At 41.2% G+C, this 25121-nt stretch overlaps 1 protein-coding gene and 1 non-coding gene across 2 annotated transcripts in view; one reads left to right on the forward strand and one right to left on the reverse strand.

Annotated features, from left to right (window-relative positions):
- p115 (General vesicular transport factor p115) overlaps window positions 1-25121 on the forward strand; it is a 371470-nt gene that overhangs the window by 35697 nt on the left and 310652 nt on the right. The window contains exons 2-3 of the mRNA XM_080273185.1: window positions 11752-11886; window positions 16476-16572. Of these exons, the coding sequence (XP_080129311.1) occupies window positions 11752-11886; window positions 16476-16572 (232 nt within the window). The remainder of the gene's footprint in view (window positions 1-11751; window positions 11887-16475; window positions 16573-25121) is intronic.
- On the reverse strand, window positions 13108-13226 carry LOC145400877 (5S ribosomal RNA). Its single transcript, XR_013897502.1, has one exon. It is a non-coding gene; the product is annotated as a 5S ribosomal RNA (ribosomal RNA).

Below are 25121 nucleotides of genomic sequence, written 5' to 3' on the forward strand. Positions count from 1 at the left end.
TGCACATAAATATACATGGTAGAGAGGAAATGGGGATCGTGTTGAAAAAAGCCCGATTGATTACGTGCTCGTAGAGAGGTCGATGATGGGAATGGTTGCAGATTCGAGGGCTGTGAGAGGACGATGTAGAGGTCTGTCAGATCATATGATCATGGTATGCAAGATCAAGCTGAGAAGAGTGAGGTGGATCATGAGAGAGAGGAGCAGTCAGGGAGAAAGACTGAAAGTTGAGAAGCTGAGGATCAAAGAAATGACAGATGATTACAGGACCAAATTAGAGGACGAGTTAGAATCAGTGAATTGGAATGAATTGGATCTGGACAGCCTGTGCAATGCATATAGGGGTTGCTTAGCTAGGAATGCTAAAGTGGTGTGTGGTGTGGCAAGAGTATCAACAAAAAAGAAGGGTACAGCATGGTGGGATGGGGAGGTTAAGAGAGCGGTGGAGGAAAAGTGGAAGAAGTGGCTAAAGTGATTACAGGATAGGGGTTCAGTTGTAATAAGAACTGCGTATATGGAGAGCAAGAAGCACGTAAAGAGACTAGTGAAGAGGAAAAAGAAGGAGGTAAATGATGATCTGGGAAGAAAAATGAATGTGAACTACAGTAATCACTCCAATATCCGACGTAATAGAGCCATAGGTAGGTCTGGATATTGGTTCTGTCCGGATATTGGGCCCCAGCTTATGGACTTGTACTTATGGACCCTAACTCAGAGAAACACCTATACAACTCCCTCTGGACATGCATAGCACCTATTTAAGACCCAAATCACACCAATAAGGCACATAAATGACTGAAATAAATGCAAAAGAAACATAAAATGAGGGTTTAGAAGTAGGTTCATACAATAATTAACATTCTGGTGACTGGCTCCTGGACTGGTACTTATGGACCCTAACCTAGCCTAACTCAGAAAAACACCTTCCTACTGCACATGCATAGCTCCTAACACCCTATTCACAGCAATAAAGGACATTAAAGAGTGAAATGAGGTAAGTATAGTATGGAAAAAAGTACAGTATGAAACATTCTTATGTCCGGATAGTGGGGATGTTCGGATATTGGGCGTCCGGATATTAGAGTGATTACTGTACTCTGAAAATAGGAAGTTATTCTGAAAAGACGTGCGGAAGTGTATAAGTGAAAGCGGAAACAAATTGTAATGGTGTGAAGGATGCAGGTGGTAGGTTACTAACCCATGAAGATGAAGTAAGGACCAGATGGAAAGGATATTTTGAAAGCCTGATGAATGTAAATAGAGAGAGCAGAGCAGCTGTAAACATGATTGGTTTTGGGGGTGTGCAGAGAAGGAATGTAGTACCAGGAAACGTGACACTCGCACAGGTGAAGAGCGCTGTGAAATGACTGAAAAATGGGAAAGCGGCTGGGGTTGAGGTGTATGCAGAGATCCTTAAGTGTAGTAGAGAGAGTGGAATGAACTGCTTGTTGGAGATATGTAAGAAGGCATGGATGAGTGAAACTGTGCCTGCAGTGTGGAAAAAGGCTGTGATTGCACCTCTGTGCAAAAATAAAGGTGAGCGAAGTGAGTGCAAGAATTATCATGGCATAAGTTTATTGAAAGTGGTAGGGAAGGTATATGGAAGAATTATTATCGAGAAAGTAAGAGAGATATCAGAAGTCCTAGTGAGTGATGAACAAGGTGGCTTTAGGAGTGGCAGAGGATGTGTGGATCAAGTATTTGCAGTGAGACAGTAGCAGAGAAAGCTTGTGAGAAGGATCATAAGGTGTTTATGGCATTCATGGATCTGGAAAAAGCATACGACAAAGTAGACAGAGAGGGATTGTGGAAAGTTTTGCGCATGTATGGTGTAGGTGGTAAGCTGCAAGGTGCTGTCAAGAGTTTTTATGATGGTAGCGAAGCATGTGTAAGGGTTAATGGGCACCTAAGTGAATGGTTCACTATTGGTGTGGGCGTGCGACAAGGTTGCGTGATGTCCCTATGGTAGTTCAATATATATATGGATGGGTTGATGAGAGAAGTAAAAACACGAGTAATGGAGAGAGGGATGGCGTTGGTAATGAATGGTCATGGATGGAATATCTCAAATTTGTTGTATGCTGCTGATGCAATACTGCTTGCAAGTACCGGACAAGAAGTTGGTAGGCTAGTGCAGAGTTTTGCTGATGTCTGTGAGCGTCGTGCCTTGAGAGTAAATGTAAAGAAGAGTAAAGTGATGGTTATTGAGAGAGAAGGTGACTCCCAGTGTGATGTCACAGTGAATGGAGAGAGACTGGAATTGGTGAGAGATTTCAAATACTTGGGTACAGTGATAGAGAAGAGAGGAAAATGTGCAAAAGAAATTGAAAGTAGAGTGACACAAGGAAGAAAAGTAGCTGGTGCAATGAAGACCTTGATAAGAAACAGAGGCTTGAGTGTTGCAGCTGCACGAGGCTTACATGAGGGAGTGTTAGTGCCAACTTCAACATATGGGTGTGAGACTATGGCATGGCATGAAAATGAAAAGTCAAGAGTAAGAACAGTGGAGATGGGACTGCTGAGGAATGTATTTGGAGTACAGAGGGTGGATAGGATATGAAATAATGTGATTCGTGAAAGGTGTGGAGTGAGGAAGTCGGTGGACACCAGAATCGAATAGAGTGTCCTGAAATGGTATTGTCATGTGGAAAGAATGGATAACAATTGAGTGGTGAAAAAGGTATAGGCTTCCTGAGCGAATTTGAAAGAGGGAGGAGGCGAGGCAGGCCAAGGAGAAGATAGAAAGATATGGTGGATGAGTGTGTGAGGAAGAGAGGTTTGGAAGTCAGTGAGGCTAGTGATCTGACAAGACATTGAGCTGGTTGGATGAATGTTGTGAGGAGAATTGCATGATCAGGGAATTTGGCACCCCTTGTGAGCATGGCAGCATCCGGATTGACTCAATCGGATACATTTGCGTGAAGCTGCAGAATGTGGTAAATGTTTTTGGCATATCCGGTAGAGCCAGGATTCCGGGGGGTTGAATGATGAGTGAATGGAAGTGTGGCATATTTGGATTGGGCAAGTTTGTGCTGTCTGGACATTACTACTCCTCACCCTGCCCTGGGTGGGAAAGGAAGTCCAGATGATGATGATGGTGATGATGATAACCCATCCATATGAGCAGGTTAAATTACAGACAGTTTTAGGCATTAACCTATCCTAATCCCACTTAACTTTGATTCTGAGCAATTAGTGTCAGCCTTACATTCTTGAAGAACAAAAGCAGGAGTGAGAGAGTGCCTGTTTCTCTGTTCCTTTGCTGAAACTGATTTGGTAAATGGCTAGAGCCAGTCATGTAGCTCGTCCTGGCCTCCGACTGGCTAGCTTTACAAATTTTGGAAATATCTCCATTGCTGGTGATTTCTGAGGGAAGTGTTATACTGTAGAAAAAAAGCATGTTTGTGCAGTTGAAATAGAACTACTGTATACAACACTTCCAAAATACCTAAATTGAGTATATGTTGAAATAAGAATAATGCCAGAATTTGTAACTATGATTATCTGGCTATTTTGGCCAGGGGATATTCTGCCCTTTATATCACTTAGGGTTGTAGATGCCAGTGGAGAGTTTTATTTAAGTTAGGGAAAAACTTACATTGAGAGACACAACTCATGTGCATTTTTGCAATAGCTCCGTCACTGGTGAATCAGTTTGGCTGAAGTTCATAGCACAGATTTTAGCCACCCAATTGTGCTTTGGTCAACCCCACTGAAAATAGTTAAAATCAAACGGTGTTGAAAGTAGGGAGTTAAGCAAGTCATACATCCCCCAACGTTCCTGGAAAGTAAGTTTTACTGAGGAAGCTAGTAAAATAACAGTCTTCTAAGAGGTTTGAAAGATGCCAGGACGAGGACCAAAATAAAGTCCAAGGAATGTAGCTTTCACTGTTAACCCTTTTGTTGGCTCAGTCGGTAGAGAGGTGGCCTGCAGTCCTAACAGACCCGGGTTCAAATCCCCACTGGGGCAGGGAACAGTTTAAGGATTTGAATTTCATAAAATCATGCTTTAATGATCCACCAGGAGACCCGCCTACATGTCATAAAAATACCCCCGCTAATACCAATACCGTAAAACGCCATAACTTCGGACATTTTTTATGTGTTTTAATGAATAACACCTTGTAGAATGGTGCAGTTTTATTCCTGTTGGTGTCATGTGGTAGCCAGGGAGAGTACTTACTAAATCCATATATTTAAAAAAATTAGCCAAGCTAAACTTGTGCTTTTTTTTTTTCATTTTCAAGTGTCCGAAGTTAGGAACAAATTTCCTAACTTCGGACAGCTCTTCCAAACTTCGGACATTCATGTATTTTCCCTTTAAACATGAGACTGGTTAATGGGATCTATCTCTGGACACACTGGCCAAACTTCGGACACTTGAGAAGTTTTTAAAAAATGTAAAAAAAAACATTGGGCACTCGTGACCAGAGTTATACATATATATAGAGAAGTATCCCAAAATATCTTCTTTTTGGAGCTCGTAATTTCATATCACATTAAATTGCATCATATCACATTGTAGTGAGGTATTCTGGCCGTAAATAGAACTAAGAACTATTCACGAACTTTTTGAGATAAAAAAATAAAATAAAAATGCACTGCATATACCCAAAACTGTAAGAGGAACTGTCCTCATTTTCCTAAACAAAACTTCACTTAATTATCAAGTATCTACCTCATTGACTCAACAAATGCATACCGAAATAACATAATATGATGTTGAACATTTCTTACAGGTTCTAAAGACACACACACACACACACACACACACACACACACACACACACACACACACACACACACACACACACACACACACACACACACACACACAAATCAACAGACACACGCACAGACTGGCACATGTTATGAAGGCACCATGGAACATATTAACTGTAGTACATCAGTACAAAAAACTATTCCTTAACTACCAGTATAAAATACTGTAACTAAATATATAGTACCACTTTTTTCTTTAAAATAAACCTCATTACTGGTTAAGGCACCTTATTGGCAATAACTTTGGTACTGGTGTACTGACTATGGTATCTTACAGATCTATATCAAAATTATTATCATTACTTAGGCCAAAGGTTCACATCTACATCAAAAATCATCCTTTGCTTTCGGTCAAGTGTTGGTTCTGGTAACACATTCAGTATATCCTCTTTGTCTATGTCACTGCTGTCATCAACCATTGGGTATACAAATGTGTGAGGTGTACCCTGAACGTGTTTGAGAAACCTGACATGTATTTCTGGTTTTACCTTAACAATGATAGCAATTTAATGCCTATATCTGTCTTTGGTATCAAAGGGAACCCTCACAGCTACCCAATCTGAGGGAACAACTTTATCCCCAATAATCTGGGTAGAGGTGACTGTCAGGGGAGATGCTTGTGCTTCATGGTTGGGTGCAGATGTGGAAGTGGAAGGCTGTGCTGCTATCTCTGCTGTATCCTCTTGTGGCTGCAGTGGCTGGGGTTGTGGATCATCAACTTCACACTCTTCATGCTGGCTCTCTGTTTCATTTTGTAGTGCCCTTGTAGTAATACTCATGCCCGGTGACACATTCAACCTTTTCTTTCGCCTTGGTTTCGCTATAGCTGGACTTGAGCTTGACTGACTGGTTCCATGCCTCATGTCCTTCAACAATTCCAACACTGAGCTGTCTAAGGCAGTACTGGTAGATGGTCCTGGTGTACCAGTATCAGCTGTATCTTGGATTGAATCTTCTGGAAGTCTTGAGATGGATTTCTGTGGATCAAGAGGATAAATGCCGCACTTCCTAAACCCACTACGTAGGTTGTCAGCAATGGTCCCTTTAACTTTATCCACCAGTTCGGTCAGTAGTGCTGGGAAGCAGTCTTTAGGTAATGAAGCACTCAGCCTACCAACAGTAGTTTTCTTGAAGTTCTCGAGGATCTTATGCCAGTGCACTTTTAGAGGCCGGAACACAGCAACATCGAGAGGTTGTGTCAAGTGCGTGGAGTTAGGTGGTAAGAGAAGAAAGGAGATATTATGTTTCTCACATGACTCAATAACACTGGGTGATACATGGCTTGCCAAGTTGTCTCCTATAATGACAACTCTACCTGTCTTGCGTTTAGCACAGGGGAGGATAATTTTGTGGAACCAGTCATCGAATGAACACGAGTCGAACCATCCACTGGGGGACCTATTGTATAGTGTTCCAGGAGGGCCCCCTTCAGTCCAGGTATCGTAAAGATGGATAGCTTTATACACCACATATTGAGGGAGTAACACACCAGATGCAGTTCCAGAGAACATAATACAGTACAAGTCCCATTATTCGGCATCTATGGGACCAGGATGATGCCGAGAAATTAGATTTGCCGAATAATAAAAAACCTGCCCACTCAGTACCTTAAATATATTGGTGAACACTTATCACCACTTATGGTACGGTATTACAACTGTGTTTGGAGAGAGTACTGTATACTATACAATACTGCAATCAATACAGTACTATATCTGAATCTGAAATATATATATATATTAGTGAACATATACAAGAGTAATGACACAGTAGGCCTACAAGTCAGATAACACTTCCTGGATGGCCGAAATGATACGGAATATTACCTACTAGCTCAGTACATCACTTGTATTGGTGAACTCATCACTACTTATATTATTACAAATATGTTTGGAATGAGTACTGTATACAGTACTTTTTCCAAACAAAATAAAATAGTCGGAAAATTGCATAAAATAAAGGGATCTGAACTGGTAAGGTCTTTCTGATGAAAGTCAAAAATTACATTTAGCACTCACTCTTTTGTTCGTTTTTTTTTTTTTTTACATGTGAAAGGAGAGTACTGATGGAAACAGTAATGTATTCCATGAACCTCTTAATAACCTCCGACATTGAACAACCCTTTAAAGTACCGATGTCGAGTTAGTGAGCTATGGAAAAACTGTGAACAATTATGGGAATGGAACGAAGATCACTGGTATGTTTACACGACTCTATGCTATGATTCCAAGCAGTCAGGGGGTCAGTTAATCTCAGATGTTTTCGCCAATTTGGTAAATGCACCGTAACTTTATCAATTCTCCAGTCAATCATAGCGAATCATAGCATGGGTTTAGGGAGCTAAATAACACATTTCTAGGTGCGCCAGACAATTATCTTCACATCTTATAAGAAAATGGAAGAAATTAAATCCCTTTCTGAGTACGTTAAGTTCTTCCATTGTTCTGAAATCAATTTATTTTTCTTAAAGATGGGAAGATAATCGTCTGGCTCACCTAGCAATGTGTTATTTAGCTTCCTAAACCCATGCTATGATTCGCTATGAGTCACGGAAAGATTGATAAAGTTACGGTGTATTTACCAAATGGGCGAAAACATCTGAGATTAACCGACCGCCTAACTGCTTGGAATCGTAGCGTAGTCATGTAAACATACCACTGACCTTCGTTCCCTCCCCATAATTGTTCAGTTTTCTTTATAGCTCACACTAATTTAACCCTTTAACTGCGGGTGTCATTCCAGAATGACGTTGCAAAAACTGGACCAAACCGCGGGTGTCATTCTCGAATGTTTGTGAATATTTTGAATACCCCGCTTTTTTTCCGTGTGCCAATTGTTTCAAGGGAGAGTAGCTATTAAGTTCTTTCACTCCAGCCGACCCCCACCTCCCTCTTCCCCCCCCTGGGGCCCCACCTCACACCCCCTGGGCCCCCCACCCCACCCCGGACCAAACACGCATCAGTATCTGTCCAGCTGTGTGAGTGTAGTGACAACACTGCTGATGTGATAGTGAAGTGCAGGCAATTACAGTGCCTTTTACCTGCCTTAGTGAACACAGAGTGGGCGTTTATCGTATGTGCAGTGTTCATATATGTTTATAGTATTATTATCAGAATGAGGTTGGCATTTGGTAATGGTGTGTGAGCGAAAAATAGTGATTACAACACCGCTGATGTGGCAGTGAAGTGCGGGTAATTACAGTGCCTTTTACCTGCCTCAGTGAACACAGAGTGGGTATTTATCATATGTGCAGTGTTCATATATGTTTATAGTATTATTATCAGAATGAGGTTGGCATTTGGTAATGGTGTATGAGCGAAGGTAATGGTGTGTGAGCGAAAAATAGTGATTTTACACCCCTCACTTCTAACGGCACTGCCCGTCCTGTGAAAGTCAACAAAGTCATGAAACCTACATCAATGGAAAGCTGAAGGTTAGTACTTTCTAATGGTACCTTATTTTTTTCTCTAGCTTTATTCTGTGCAGAGTTATTAAGGTTTAAAGGTTTGTTTACATTTGGCTGAAACCCCCGCGGGAGAGGACAGTCAGACCAAAACAATACCCGCGGTTAAAGGGTTAACATCACTGACATCGGTACTGTAAAAGGTTGTTCAGTGCCGGAGGTTATTAAAGGATTAATGGGATATATTACTGTTTGCATCAATGCTCTCTCTTTCACGTTAAGCACAAAAACAAACAAAAGAATGAGCACTAAATGTACGTTTAACTTTCATCAGAGAGACCTTAGCAATTCATATTCCTCCAGCTTATTTTTAAGTATATTTCTGACTTTAGGTTAGGTTAGGTTTGGTTAAATTATAAGGTACAGTTAAACTCGGTTAGGTTAGGTTCAGTTAAACAGGACACTCCCTTCCACCATTATGCTGAGGAATAAAAATACTAGAGCTGTCACAGCCGTACAGCTAAAAACAACGGGGAAACTGATTTAACAAGCAACATTTATTTATTGGTAATGCATTACAGTGTCAGTGGTTCATGGGCTACTCAATTACTGGTGTCATTTTCAGGAAGGCATCAAGAATGAAAGAATTTCAAGAATTAGCATGGGGGCTTGGAACGTAACCCTCGCTAATTTGGTGGGGGTGGTTACTGTAGTGTATGATACTGTGCAATATTGTAATCAATACAGTACTATACCTGAATCTGAATAAAAATATAGAAATTAGTGAACATACAGAAGTGTAATGAAACATTAGGCCTACAAGCCACAGATAACACTTCCTAGACTGCCGAGATGATTCCGGACATCTGCCGAACAATCAATGATTTTCGTAAATGGGACTATTTCTCAAAACTGCCGAAATGTCGGATCTACCGAACAATCAGCTGCCAAATAATAGGACTTTTACTGTAGATATTGAGGATTTTGTTGAGTTCATGATTCTCTCTGGATATTTAGTGCCCCGCCTCACTATGACTTTCTTTTTACCTGGATCATCAGTAAGATTGGTCTCATCAAAATTTATTATGTTCTCTGGAGGCACACCTTCTAGTGATTTTTTCAGGTTACTGTAGAACTCGGCTAGCATGGCTCTTGTCACTCTGGCTCTGTCAGTCTTTATATTCTGGGACAATCGTCTACTAAGGGTTTGTTTGTGGCTCTTGAAAAAGGAATGGGCCCATTTAACACCAGGTACATTGTTACTGAATCGTGACACAACAACCCCTCGTTTGTCTAAATATGCTTTCACTAACATCCACAAGTCCAAATTGTCGAGTGGGAATCCCCATTCTGCCAATGTGAGGATTCTCTGACACACCAGTAACTCTTCATCGTGGCTCAATGAAGTATTACGTCCCACTTGTTTGCAATGTTTTTGTATCAGGTAATCATGTAATGTGCTCTTTTTTAATTTATATTTTTCAGCTGCTTTGCGCACACTCATGTTCTTGTTATTTATGTCATCTTTAGCCTTTTCCAGGGCACTTTTGGACACTTTACTTGTGTAGGCTCTTTTCCTCTTTATAGGAGATTTCGCTGTTTTAGGCATGTTTTTCTGTTTATATAATTAGCATCACTTTACCATTAATATTATTGTCTGTTCGAAGTTTGGACTTTATTTTGCTCAAATAATTTGTCTGTCCGAAGTTAGGAATTTTTTCAGCAAAATAAAAAAGTATTCATTAAAGCAGGCATAGCAAGATTATCCATGCATATATTTTGAAACAGTTTACTTCCCAGTACTTACAGCACTTTTCAACTTATAACCGTACTGTTCACTTTTTTACAATTGAAACTGTTTGTTCTGTGTGAACAAAGTTTTGCAAGGTAAGAAAATTCAGTTATTTTTTCCAGTGGATTCACAAATTTTTTTCACCCACACATATTCAAGCTAGTTTAATAGGATTAATACATAATAGTCTTAGAGGATTACCCTACCTACCCACATCATTATTTTTTGCAAATATCGCACTCTCTTCCAATAAACTTGAATTATTACATTTTTTTGCGAAATGTCCGAAGTTTGGACGCCGTCCAAAGTTATGGCGTTTTACGGTACACCAGTCCTGTATGAGACAGCCCTAGCATGTATTCAATATGGACGGTGGGAGTTAGCGCCGAAGTGATGACATGTAGAGGTGTATGGTATGTAGGACTGATGGGCCTTGATAGCAGGCTGTGAAGCCTATGCCCAGAGTTGGACCAAAAAAAAAAAAAAAAAAAAAAGTTCAGTGATGCCTATGTCTTTTATCCTAGCTATGGTATCTTTATCGTCATCATGATCATGATCATTATTCCATTTTTTTTTTTCCCACAAGCATTTTATTTGAGTAATGAGAACCCCTAGTAGTTAATGAAGGCCATATCTAACCCTTCCAGTTCAAATATGCACCCCCAAGTTGAAGAACATTGTAGATAAACAAGAGTGCAGGGATATCCCAGTTTAACTCTGTGGTTTGTTAAGTAAAAACTCATAGCTAGGTGGGGTATCGTATCTCAAGGTAGATTTAACATGTAAAGTATAGAGATGCATTTTTGAACCTTGGCTTTCCCCCTCAACCAAGTCCTAAACCCACCCAGATGGGTCCAAAAACAATTTCTAGCTAACCTAAACCCTCAAATAGCTTTACAACAAGCTAAATTAAGCCCAAAAGCATTTTATAACTCACCTGAACCCAAAAATAAAATCAGAAAATCACCAAATATAAGTCTGGAAAAAATCAGACTTAGTAAGCTGTACCCCAGAATGACAGTGTTCACCCCAGCTATGACTAAAACATCTTAATCTAAGTCTAAAAACAGTTTATTAATCCACCTGAACAAAATTTAGGTCTAAAATATCATCAAAATTGGTAAAAAAAAATTAAAACCCATCATTAAACCAGGCTTTAGCCATCGTTAGGTGGGGTAGGGACTAAGGTGGTATTTCAACCCCCATCTCTAATCTAGGGTATTGCATTTAGGGGTATTGTATCTTGGGGTCTACCTGTATATGCAAGTATTTAACCAAAAATTGTCACCGAATTGAAAGGGTTACCGGTAATTAAGTTGGTTATGCTTGATTTGTATTCATTCTCCATTCTCTTTCCATTGAGAAGGATCTGTGTAGCCTATAGGTTAGTAAACAAGGCTGTAATTATTTAGTAAAATTCCTAGTTTTGGAGTAAGTATCTGATAACAAAGTTTAGTCTGTTTTATTCTTTCATACCAGTATATTTCTTCATCTTGCAGATAGCATATAAGAGAACTAATTAATTTTTAATAAAAATTTTCCAGTGTAACCTTGGTATCCTTCCAGTATTAAGGAAAAAAAGTTCTGAGAAACCTGAACCATAGTGAAAAACTACATCCATTGCACTTAGCCTCAGCATATTTCATACCCAAGTGTAAGTAAACTACTGTAATTTATGTGCAGCTTAAGCTCAAGAAGCTTTATGCATAGCTATGGGCCCTGGAGCAGGACAGGTTAATATATTCTCAGACTCACACACTATATTTCCTGGAAGGTTGAACGTCTGATTGATCGAGTGCAGTCATCTACACTGCTAGAGGATCGTCGTGATGGCTGCCGGGCACTTAAAGCAATGTCTCGCAAATACCGCATCCTGGTTGGAGCACATGCCATGGATACCCTCATACAGGTAGTGTACTCGTGTGCTATCATCTTTTCAGTTTCTCACATTCCTGTGGTGGCAAATACAGTATTTCTAAGCTGAGACTGCATATTTCTAACCCATTAGATGATTCGTATTGATATGATATCAAAGAGGATGGTATTAGACATACCCTGAGTATGTAGTATACATAGCAGAACAATAGGTACACTCACGTACTGTACCTGACTATAAAGTTGGGGAAGTTTCTCAGATTAGGCCTACCTCAGCATTGTCAGTTCAACTCTCCTCCCCTCCCCCTTCTCCCCATGTTTCATGAGAACCCCAAGAGTATTAGCTTCTGAATCCAGAGCATTGAGAGTAAAGGGGAGAAAGGGAATGACATATGTGTGAGAGGGTGACAGGTCACTGGGCATGAGCAGAGAGAGGTTGTTTATGGTTTTGAGGGATAGTGAGGAAGAAGGAGTTACTGTACAGTAATTATACACTTACAGAGTACAGTAATATATACGTATTAAACAAGATATAAATATGGTATGACTGTGTCATCTCAGGCCATTGTTTTATTGTACCCATATAGTTATATGATTGACAACTCATTTTATTTATCTTTCATGGTATGTAGTTCTTAACACTTTCCTGGGTCAGCCTTCCATAACTTCTACCCTGTTCCCGGGCCAGGGTTGAGTTTCCAACAAAATGAAGATATGTTGCCTGTGTTCACCAAATTGTTGTACCACGTATTTGAGCCATGAAAAATCGCTCCAGCAAATGATGCACTGGCATGTTATCAGCCTGGAAGTGGTTGGCCAATAAATGATGCTTTGGTGCGTCATCGGCCCGGAATAGTGTTAAGTGGATTGCACTGATAGAACTTGCAACATACTGTTGACAGCACTGGTCCTTATTATTTTGGCTACTCTGCCATTATAAAATTGTTTCTGGATGCATCTTGTCTTTAAAGACTGTGATTGATGATCATGGTAATGCTGAAATTGTCATAAGCAACATACAGTATATTTACCAGCTGCGATAGCGAAGCTGGTATTGTTTGCAGTTTGTGTGTGTGTGTGTGTGTGTGTGTGTGTGTGTGTGTGTTAGCACGATAACTTCGCAACCATTCAAGATTCATTCATTCATTCATTGCCAGATGCCATGTATCCCACACGGGGTGGCCAAGGGCTTAGGGTTAATTGTTTTAAAGGGAGGGGCACTAATCCTCCACCAACCCCACTTGACATGTAGGGATGCCAACAGCATCTGGTGTTCCCAGGCGGTCACCCATCCAAGTACTAACCAGACCCAACGTTGCTTAACTTCGCTGATTGGACGGGAAGCGGTGTACTCAATGTGGTATGGCCGTTGGCATCATCACTAAATTTTACAAATGTGTAGTAGGGAAAAAAATTGATCATGAGTTCGAAATTGATGAAAAATAGGTCAAGGTCTGTGTGTCTGTTACGACAATAACTTCACAACTGCTCAAGATATCACAAAATTTTACAGGTGTGTAGTTGGTGAAAATCTCCTACAGGTTCAAAATTGGGGAAATTGGGTAAAGGTCTGTGTGTCTGTTACCACGATTACTTCACAACAGCTAAAGATATCATCACAAAAATTTACAGGTGTGTAGTAGGGATGAAAATCTCGTACAAGTTCAAAATTGCTGAAAGTTGGTCAAGGTCTGTGTGTCCTTTACCACAATAGCTTTGCAACCCCCCAAGATATTATCACAAGATTTTAAGGGTGTGAAGTAGGAATGAAAATCTTGTATGAGTTTGAAATATCTGAAAGTAGGTCAAGGTCAGGGTCATATTCCGAGCCGCGCTAGATATGTATTGGCTCGCGGCTGGTGTGATTCCCCCCTTGGGAGGGCCTCTAGTATCATTTTAATTTTGCCTTCGTAGCTACTAACTGTTTGATCTTTCAGAATGGTTCAGAGATCTGCATCATCCCTCTCCTCTAATACCATGTAGTATATAATTTTATATTCAGTTTGCCTTTTCTGTACTCTGTAAGTTTTGATTTTGACTCAGTTGTACAGGGTAAACTCTTGTAGAATATTAGCCATTATTAATGTCACGTACTATATGAGGAGGTGAGTAGCACAAGGCTTTAAATGCCACCACAGCAAAAATCAAGATAAGCGTACCATTGTCTTCTCCCATCCTCCCATTATCCCAGGAATTTGTATATGAGGCCTTGTGATATTGGCAGTATGGTAAAAAAATCCCATTGAATGAAGGTAACTTTCACTCCTTATGGCTGGGAGTTGCCTTTCCTGCCGCCAGGGTACAGGCACAAGGTCGTATATCTCAGTGGGGTGTCGTTACACTATCCTATTGGCAAGTGCGGCCACCATCTTTGCCATGGCCGCTGCCTAAGTGTGTGTATTTCAAAACTGTGGTGAATCACAACATGAATCTGATTAGCAAACCAATCACTGCACTTGGTCTAGACCTTCTCTGGGTTTTTGTTGACTCTCCCAGCTGTTTCTCCAGTTTGGTGGCATTTCTGACTAAATATTTTGCTTCCCTCGGTGTTTTACAATATTTTGCATTTGTTTATCACATAATACCCATCAACAAAAAACTAACATATCTTCATTATTGGTTGTTATGCTTTGTTTATTATGCATTTTTATAATTTTTGATGTTTATAATGGCTGATTTCCTAGAGTTATGTTCTTCATAAAAAGAGTGTGTAGATCAGATATTTGTTCTAAGATGTTTAGTGGAGAAGTATCTAGAGAATGGAAAGAAAGTGTTTGCTGCCTTCATGGACTTGGAGAAAGCTTATGACAGAATAGATAGGCAAGGTATGTGGAAGGTATTAAGAATATATGGAGTGGATGGGAAATTGTTGAGTGCTGTGAAGAGTATGTACGAAGGAGCTAGGGCTACGGTGCGAGTGGATGGTGAGCTGAGTGAGTTCTTTGATCTCAGTGTGGGACTGAAATAAGGTTGTGTGATGTCTCCATGGCTGTTTAATGTATACATGGATGGGGTTGTAAAGGAGGTGCAATGTAGGGCAGTGGATGTGGGGGTGGCTCTAATGAATGAGGGTGAGATTCGGAAGATTCCGGTGTTTCTGTTTGCTGATGATACAGTATTGTTGAATGAAGATGAATGGGAGTTGCAAGGTTTGGTGAATGAATTTGGGACAGTGTGTAGGAGGTGGAAGCTGAAAGTTAATGTAAACAAAAGTAAAGTTATGGTGTTTGAGAGGAATGAAGTCACAGAATGTACAGTGAGGTTGGATGGTGAGGATATGGAGAATGTGAGTGCATTCAATTACTTGGGTAGTGTAATGAGTAAGGATGGAACTTTGGGGGATGAAGTGCGTGAAAGGGTACAGCAGGGAAGGAAGAGTTGTCGGTTCACTGAAAGCAGTGATGAGAAATAGGGAGGTGAGTATGGAAGTTAAGAAGTCACTGCATGATAGTATTGTGATCCCTACCCTGACGTATGGAAGCAAGGCGTGGACCTTGCAAGAGGGGAAGAAGTCAAGAGTTAGAGCAGTGGAAATGAGTTACTTGAGAGGAGCATGTGGAGTGACGTGGAGGGACAGGTTGACGAATGAAGAAGTGAAGGAACGTTGTGGAGTGGATGTGGATGTGGCTGAGAAGATTAGGAGAAATACAGTGAGGTGGTTTGGACATGTGGAGAGAATGGAGAATGAAAGACTGACTTAGAGGGTGTATGTAGGTGAGGTGGAGGGAGGGAGAGGAAGGGGTAGACCGAGGATGAGGTGGAGGGATTGAGTTGAGAGGTATATGAGGGAGGGGGAGCGGGAGTTGGGGGAAGGGTAGTCAAATGGTGGGTGACTGAGCGACTTGGAGGCTTTTTGTCTGCAGCCACCCTTTGTGGGATTAGGACGTCGGGCTATAGATAGATAGATAGATAGATAGATGTTCTTCATTCATTATTGATTTAACACTTTTTGTTTGATGCTGGAATACTTTGGTAAAAGTTGATAATGTAAGAATATTGTAGAAAACAAGACATCTTTTTGTCCCAAATTTTGTGTTTATTGATAAGAAACACATAAAAACAAGCACTAACTCACAAACAAACTCATTCTATGTTGTTGTAATCATATTAGTGAACAATATTTACCTGTTTATAGGGTACAGTCATCTAGTTTCATCCTCAAATTATAAGAAACACCACTTTATGATGTACTTAGGGTTACAGTGTAAGGGTTTTGCACTTTCATTGGGCAGTTCACGCACACATGAATGCAGAATTTGTAATACACACAAAAAATCTGAATATCTAAATGTTGCAATGATACAAACCCCACTTTGCTGTTCTTACTATTTTTTCTGTGACAGGCTTTGTGCTAATTGCCTTTATTATATTATATTATCAGCAAGTCACAGTGCCATATTACAGTATTGTGGCTTGTTGATTATTATTATTATTATTATTTTTACATTATTTGTGTAGCTAGCATAGCTACTGTATATTGTTGCTAGAAATGACAGCCATCACTGTGAATGGCTTATATTTTTCCTTGTCAGAATGACTGGAATTTTGCCTGCATTTCACTGATTAACTCATTTTCCTCATGCCAATATGAGTAGGATTAACTCATACTTTTTTCTTACCAAGGTCCTTGAAGCAGATCGAAATGATCATGAAATAGTGAATTACTCATTGGAAACGCTAGTAAACGTCACAGGCCCAGAAGAATATCCAGAGGAAGCAGGTATGAGCTGGTTGGATGAATTTTGTATGGAAGAGTGCATGACAAGAGTATGGTGTCCATTTTTCAGCTTGATGCTCATTGGATTACTCTGTCTGATAGGCAATATGAAGTGCATATTTGTGAATAGGTAGGAATTTTGGAGGCTTGAATGGTGTGTGAATGAGTGTGTGACCCATTTTCATTGGACATGCTGTTTAAGTGTTCTCTCTCCATTGTCTCTCACTTTTACATTACTTTTAGACCCTACTTTACCCATCCAGTGGGTGGGAAAATGAAGCTGGGTGATGATGATTATGAACAGGTATGAGTCAGTCAAGGCAAATTAGCAGAATTGGTAGAGAGGCGACCTGCAGTCCTAATGGACCCAGGTTCGAATCCCAGCTGGGGCAGGGAACAGTGTAAGGATTTGAATTTTTTTAAAAGCAGACTTTTCTGACCTACCAGATGACCTGCCAACATGTCGTAAAAGTATCCCCTCTTATACCAGTACACCAGTCCTGTATGAGACAGCCCTAGCATGTATTCAATATGGATGGTCGGTGTTAGCACCGGTGGTGACGTGGAGATGTAGGAGGACTACTGGACCCCATGGAGGACTACTGGGACTTGGGAATAGGCCCTGAAGCTTTTCCCCATGTTCAGACACATAAAAAAAAATAAATAGATATGTAAAAAAAAAAATAAAACCCAGGAACTGTGTTCATAAAATTCCTTGAGCCAGAAATGTATTTGTTTTTTATTACTTCTTTATACATTTGTCTTCATGCACTTTATCATCCAGTTTTTTTTTCCCTGTCAAAAGCATAGGGACCTGGGGTTAGGATACTTATATCCTGACAGTTAAGGCAATGATGACCAGCCTTGTTTGCTTCTGAGTGACACTTTGTGAGCAGTAAACCCCATCATCTCATGGATGTCAACCCATATGGACCCCTTCTGGTTGAGTGCTGTAACTCGCTCACTGTTACAGCTGCCAAACACATCACAATCATATTACAGTGAATATTGTTATGACAAGCAATCTATGATATTTGTAAACTGTTTTGGAGACCAGTTTATAATAGAAAACATTAAATATCTCACATGAATACAGGTTCAAAAGTAGGTGGAGCCACTCACCATCCACTCACTCGATGTAGTGCTGCTCTTGGATGTCTGCCCTTTTCTATTCTCACTCCTTTCCTTCCTTCCTCTTTTGTCTTACTTTACTTCATTCTTTCCAAGCCCTTCTGCCTACGGGTGACCTTACACTCCCTCTTGTGTCTTTCTTTCCTTCATTCTTTCCTGTTCCATCTGCCTGTGGGTGACTCTACACTGAGTGGCAACCCAAATGGTTTCCTGTACACTAGGAAACCATTAATTACACTGGGTGGTAACCATATAACCAAATTACGGCACCTGGTGGTTTAGTGGGTAATTGCGGCTCCCCAATCGGATTGAGCCTGTGCTGGTTTATATCCAAGGAGTGGTTGGGGTTATTGGTCACATAATGCCACTTAGGGATGGGCAAAGCTGGTCACTCTCATCATAAATGTCAGGATCAACTTGCCTATCCCCAGGCTCCTATGCTCCTCACCGGGCAATGTAGGATTGGATGATGGATGGATGGAAATGTTAATTATCTCACATGAATACGGGTTCAGAAGAAATTAATAGGTATGAAATGTACTCTTTGACAGGCAAGATCCAAACTGGGCAGTGGTGATGAATTTTGTCTACATTTCAAGGACCTGCAACTTTAACACCTAAAGCCTGAGGATATATTTTCTGCTTTATTCATGCTATATCTTGATGATTTTATTTAACTTGGGAAGGACCTTTAGTTGTGAAGGGGTTTACAAAGGCTAAATTTAATACTTCTGGTTTTAAAAATCTCCCCAAAGCTGAAAGGAATGGTCTGGTTATGGCTAGATTAACATGAAAATACATCATCACATTGAAGAGTTAATAACATGTAACTGTACAGTATTCCCCCTACTTAAGTTGGCATGATATTGACATCTTTGCATCTTGAAAGCTGCTGTACCATAGTATTTATGCCAGTGTATGGTGCTTGTCAGGAAATGCTACTGGAAATGGAAAGGATGTAGAGTTGTAGGGTTGTCTTATTCTGCCATTGAGCTAAGTGAAATATTCTGCAAAAGACTGAAATGCTTTGCCAAGTTAAGGTGAACAAACTATAGTCTACAGTACAATGTGTTATTTGACAAAGCTGAAAGCTGCGGTTTAACCCCTTGAATACAGTAATGTCTGTCTATCTATCTGTAGCTAGAATCCTTAATCCCATAAGGGGTGCCCACAAACAAATCACCTCAATGTCACCATGTCCTTTTCCAGTTTGTTGCCCTCCCCCCCAACTTATACCCCCTCTCTCATGTAGCTCTCAACTCTATCCCTCCATGTCATCCTGTCTCCCCCTCCCTCTCCCCCCCACCTCACGCACATACACTCTCATAGTTAGTCTTTCACTCCATCCTCTATGTGGCCAGACCACCTTAATGTATTTCTCTTAATGCTTTCTGTCACATGCACACCACAGTGCTCCTTCACTTCCAAATTTGTGAGTCTGTCTCTTCATGTAACTCCACATGGTCCTTTCAAATAACTCATTTCCATTGCTCTCATTTGTAACTTGTGTCCTTCCAGTCAGGTCCAAGCATCGCTTCCATACATTAGAGTGGGGTTCACAGTGCTGTCATGCAGCGACTTTTTAAATTCCATGCTCACTTCCTTATTTCTTATCAATCACTGCTTTCAGTGAACCAGCAACTTTTCTGTCCTGCTATACTCTTTCAAGCATGTCATCCTCCAAACTTCTATCCTTGTTCATCACACTACCTAGGTACTTAAATGCACTCACATTTTCCATTTCCTCACTTTCCAGCCTCACTGTGCATTCAGTGACTTAATTTCTCATGTAAACCTCAGCTTTGTTCCTCCCTACATTCACCTTTAGAGTCTGTTCCTACATACTCTCCCAAGTCCATTCACCAAGCCTTGCAGTTCACCTTTGTTTTCACTTAACAATACAGTATCATCTGCAAACATAGCAAGTTTTCGTTTTTAAAGGCTCCAACATGCTTGCATGTGTCGGCCTTGGTCACCTAATGGCGGCTCTCCACGCTGCACGATCCATTGCAGCCTCCCTGTTCAGTCCCTTAACCCTAAGGTCACACTTAATGACCTCGTCCCATGTCTTTCTCGGTCTACCCCTCACAACCCCACCCCCAATATTAACACTTCTCACCTTCCTCACCCAATTATCATCCCCCATCCTCTCCACATGTCCAAACCACCTCAATCTACCTCTCCTCATCACAACACTAATACATTCCAGTCCCATCCTACCTCTCAACTCTTCCATTGTAAACCCAACCCCTCCAGGCCTTGGACGCAGGGACGCACTTCACATCCACCTAATCATTGTCATTTCAGTACGTCTGAGCCGGCGAATGTCTTCCTCCTTCACTGCCCAGGTCTCACTACCATACAGCATTACACTCTTAACACATGCTGCATACAAAGACCCCTTAGCACATAGGGAGAGCCCTCTCAATGTCAGGAGAGGCAAGAGCTCCCTGAACTTCTTCCAACCACTTCTCACCCTAGCCACAGAGCTAGCTCCAGCCCCACCTCCAGCACACAACATGTCTCCCAAATAACAAAACTCTTCCACACACTCAAGAGATTCACCAGCAAGTTCAATCCTTTCACGTCTGACGATCTCCACTTGCTCACCCCGGCACGCCGTACACATAAAATCAGCATTATCTCGCAGTCTACCTCTGATACCACTACATCTCTTATGCACCCATTTATCACACACACTGCACAAGATGGAATTACTTCCCACGCCCTTGTGGCAAACTGCACATGGCCACTCTCCCTCGTCTTTGACAGTACCGCCACCAACCCTAGATATCATCACTTTTGTTTTATCTGCATTTACCCTTAAACCCTTTTGCCCCATACCATCTCTCCACTTCCTAAACCTTTCCTCCGCCTCCCTTTCATTCTCTGCAATCAACACCAAATCATCAGCATACAACAACTCCCACGGGAGTCCGTTTCTAAAGTCACGTGAAAGGGCTTCAAGTACCATGATAAACAACACGGGACTCAAGACTGACCCCTAATGCACACCAACATTCACGGAAAACTCATCACTCAAATCTCCATTCACTCTCACCTGGGTGTGAGCACCCACATACATGGCCATAACCACCCTAACCAGCCACTCCTCCAAGCCATGCTTTCTCATTACCCACTTCACCACCTCTCTAGGGACTCTGTCAAAGGCCTTTTCCAAATCAACAAAAACAAAATAAAGATCCCTTCTCCTACCAATATATTTTTCCTGAAGCTGTCGAACAATGAATATGGCATCAGTGGTCCCCCTACCTGGCATAAACCCAAACTGCATCTCATCAATATTCACTCTTTCTCTAATCATACCTTCTAAAACTCTCTCCATTACCTTCATTATCTGATCTAAAAGCTTTATACCTCTATAATTTCCTCTTTCCAGGGCATCACCCTTCCCTTTATACACATTTACAATTACACTCTTCAGCCAATCATCTGGGACAACACACTCATAAATAATCCTGTTTATCAGGTCAATGACTAAACTCACCCCTATATCGCCTGAGGCCTTCAACATTTCGGCAGTCAACCCAGACACACCTGCTGCCTTCCCCACCCTCATCCTGCCTATTGCCTCATTCACAGTAGCAGTATCAATCAAAGGCCAAGGGCCAGACACTGGATCTGCTGGCTCCAAACTTTCCCTGTCCCAGTCAAACTCCTCATTCAACAACCGGTTATAATGCTCTCTCCATGCATCTTTGATATCCTCACTGTTCACCACTACCCTTCCTTCATCATTCTTCACACACTGCTCACCTATGATATCCCGATTATCCCTCTTCATCTGACCTGCCACCCTAAATATATTTTTCCTTTCCCCATGATTTAGGTTATCAAGTAATTGTCTCTGTGACTCAGACTTTGCCCTGTATACCTCTCTCCTAGCCCTACGCTTGGCAGCCAAATATTCCTCTTTGCTATCACCCTTCTTCCATTCCCGGAAAAGCCTTCTTTTCTCCTTAATTGCAGCTTCTACACCCTCATCCCACCACCAAGTTACTTTATGTCTTGGTGGTCCTCTTGTCCAGCCGCATGTTACATCAGTAACTCTCAAGAAATTGTTCTTGAGGGCTCTGTACTGTTCATTAACGCCTCTGTCTACAGCTCCCTGTTCAGCCACCACTCTCCTCAACTCGCTATAGAAGGCATCCCTTACTACTTGGTTTTTCAGCTTCCATATTTTCCTCCTAGGTACATAAGTCCTCTTTTTCATCACTTGTTCTTTAAGCACCATATCACAAATCAATAGTTTGTGCTGCTGCACACACTCCTCACTTCCTATAACTTTAACATCCCTCACTAACCTCCTATCGGCCCTCCTAACCAGAAAATAATCTATCTGACTGCTATTTCCCCCAGACTCATACGTAATTAACCTACTGTCTCTTTTCCTAAAATATGTGTTGCACACAATCATGTCCATTGCCTCCCCAAACTCGAGTATCCTTTCCCCTTCTGCATTCCTTAGACCATATGCACATCCCCCATGCACTCCTTCATAACCTTGTGCTGCTTCACCTACATGACCATTTAAGTCCCCTCCCAAAATCACTATTTCATCATCCCGCATACCACCCACTACACGTATTAAATCATCCCAGAATCTATCTTTCTCTGATTCATCCAATCCTGCCTGTGGAGCATATGCCGATATAATCACAGCTATCTTTCTTCCCAACAGAATTTTCACTACCAATATCCTATCGCTTACTCTCAAAACATTCATAACATATTCCACCCATTTCTCCGCAACCATCACACCAACACCTCCATATCCGTCTGTCCCCCCCTGCCAAAACAACTTATAGCAACAGTCCTTCCCAACAATCTTTCTGGCTGATCCACCCCTGTACCGGACTTCCTGCAAACATGCCACATCCACCCACCTCCTACTGAATGCCTCAACGACTTCCCCTGCTCTTCCCCTCAAACTTCCCACATTCCATGAACCCACCCTCATCCCCATGGGTGATGAGAACAGAAAGTTTCTAAATGTTGCCCTATCTCATTAGGGCTGTTTCAACATCCACTGCCCCGCATTTTATCATTTATAACTCCATCCATATTCAAATTGAACAACCATGGAGATATGACTCATCCCTGTTCCAATCCAACATTCAGATAGAAAAATTCACTAAGTTCACCATCCACACACACTACAGCCCTAGTGCCCTCATGCATACTCTTTACGTCATCCAACGGCTTCCCACTTACTCCAAATATTTTTAATATTTTCCATATTCCTTGTCTAGCTACTCTCACATATGCATTCCCCAAATTCATGAAAGCAGAATACAACTTCTTTCACTTCTGTAGAAACTTTTCCATTAAACATCTTTGGATGAATATCTTGTCTACACAACCTCATGCATACCTGACTGTTCTTTTCCAAATAACTCCTCTGTTATTTCCCCAACTCTGTCAGTAAGTATCTTACCATATACTTTTCCTGTTACATTAAGGAAACAAATACTCCTTTAATTACCACACACTTCTTTTTCACTTTTTTCTTTCTACAAGAGAATAACTATACCTGACTTCCAGTTCCCCGGGACTCGACCTTCTTCCGAGGCCAATCTGCACATTTTCCATATTCATTCAACTAGTGTCTCACCCTTGTGCTTCAGTATTTCATCACGCAGTCCATCAGTTCCTGGGGCTTTCCCCATTTTGACTTTCTTTGTTGCTTCCACTACTTCCATCCTTTTGATCTCGTCCTCCCTTCTCATCTCCCTCCTTTTCCTAGCCATTCCCCTGTTCCCCAGCCACTGATACTAGCGTTACTTTCATTAATGTACATTTTATTATATATTTACTCTCACCAGGTTATTTTGTGCAGATATACTGAGACTTTTTCCATCTGGAAGGGATAGGTAGAGCCATTATCAAAACCCTCACTAATATAGGCCCTTCTTAAGTTGAATATGATTGTCTAGTAGTAGCAGTAATAAAGTGTAAGTCCCCAGATTGAAGGGCCTAACATCTTTTCACTTCATGTGTCCAAGATTCCCCTAGATATGTAGTAGTATTCAGCCAGAAGGAAATAATTTTAATGCAGACATTTGTGTGTGTTAAGTCAATTGCCTGTTTCTTGATCAGTTGGGAGGTTTGAGCTGGAAGGAGGGCAGCCTGATGGAGGAGAGGGTGACAGGGAGGCATTTTGTTTGTGTCCATCCCTTCCAAGATTAAGGCATCTGGTCAGAGATAGAGTAGATCAAGTTTGTTTCATAGTGTAGGTGGTTTTTGTTGTCAGGAGTGTTCCACAATATCGCGACTTTTTAAGTACAGGTGGTACTGGAAATTGTGGGAAAATGGCAAATTGCTTTTATACATGCTTTACAGGACTGTATAGTCCTTTCACCTTAGCATGACTCAGATCTTCATCCTTTTGCAGTTTTATTTCACATAGCTGAGGAGCAGAAAAAGACAGTGCTGTTGCTCCCCATCATTTCCATAGCACATCTTTTCCTGTTTTGCAGTTTTATTTGACATAGCTCAGTAGCTGAAAAAGACAGTGCAGTTGCTTTTCTTCATTTCTATATCACTTCTTTGTGACTACCCGTTCACCTTAGGATTAGTATGTTGTTACAACTCGGCATTCAAAAGGAATGATTCAGTTTTAGGCCAAGTTAAAGTGAAAAGAGTACTGTACAGTAAAGGACTTATTGATATGTGAGATTTCCATGTGTGATATTTGTTGGGGTCTTATATGATGAGGAAATCAATGTGTTCCTCATTTCAAAAGATATGCTGTTAATTAGCCTAGTCGTTTCTTCCCGGGTGGAATAAGCCCCGCCTTCCTGATGACATAGCCAGCTTCAGTCAATCATGTCATTTTCCGCGTGAGCAGAGCGAAGGAGCCTTCAGATGTGACACAATACATTGTATTACAACTTTCAAACTATTGATTTATATTACTTTCCTTAGTCAGCTCTTTACATCAACTACAATGATCTGTAATAACTATGTAGCACTGGTATACTTGACCGCTTACAGGTGATTGGAATTACGGATTTAGTGTCGGAGATTATATCTATCTATCTACAGTACTCGTCAGAAGTATTCAGAGTTGTCCGCCGGGTGTGCAGTACTTATGGCCCAAAAAGAATCACCCATTTTTGGGGGTAAGAATTGAGCCACAAGTTTGAGCTCCGAGCATGACGTCACGGTAGCCTGAGGCCTTCCGACACGCTGGTTGGTTCACTCAGTCGCCCACGGGCTGCCTGAGAGAGAGGAACTCCGCCGAGTGTCCCTCTCAAATTGCACCATTTTTTACCGAGTGTCCCGCAGTGTTTTGGCCTTTAAAACTTTGTTATGGCACCTACCCGTGAACTATCGAGTGAAATCATATCCCAGATCATTGCTCTAAAGGAGGCAGGCCACCAGACAAAGGAAATTAG

The sequence above is a fragment of the Coenobita brevimanus genome, chromosome 53, assembly GCF_032717465.1.
Source record: "Coenobita brevimanus isolate Jiangsu-jjx chromosome 53, ASM3271746v2, whole genome shotgun sequence".
NCBI classification, from domain to species: domain Eukaryota; kingdom Metazoa; phylum Arthropoda; class Malacostraca; order Decapoda; family Coenobitidae; genus Coenobita; species Coenobita brevimanus.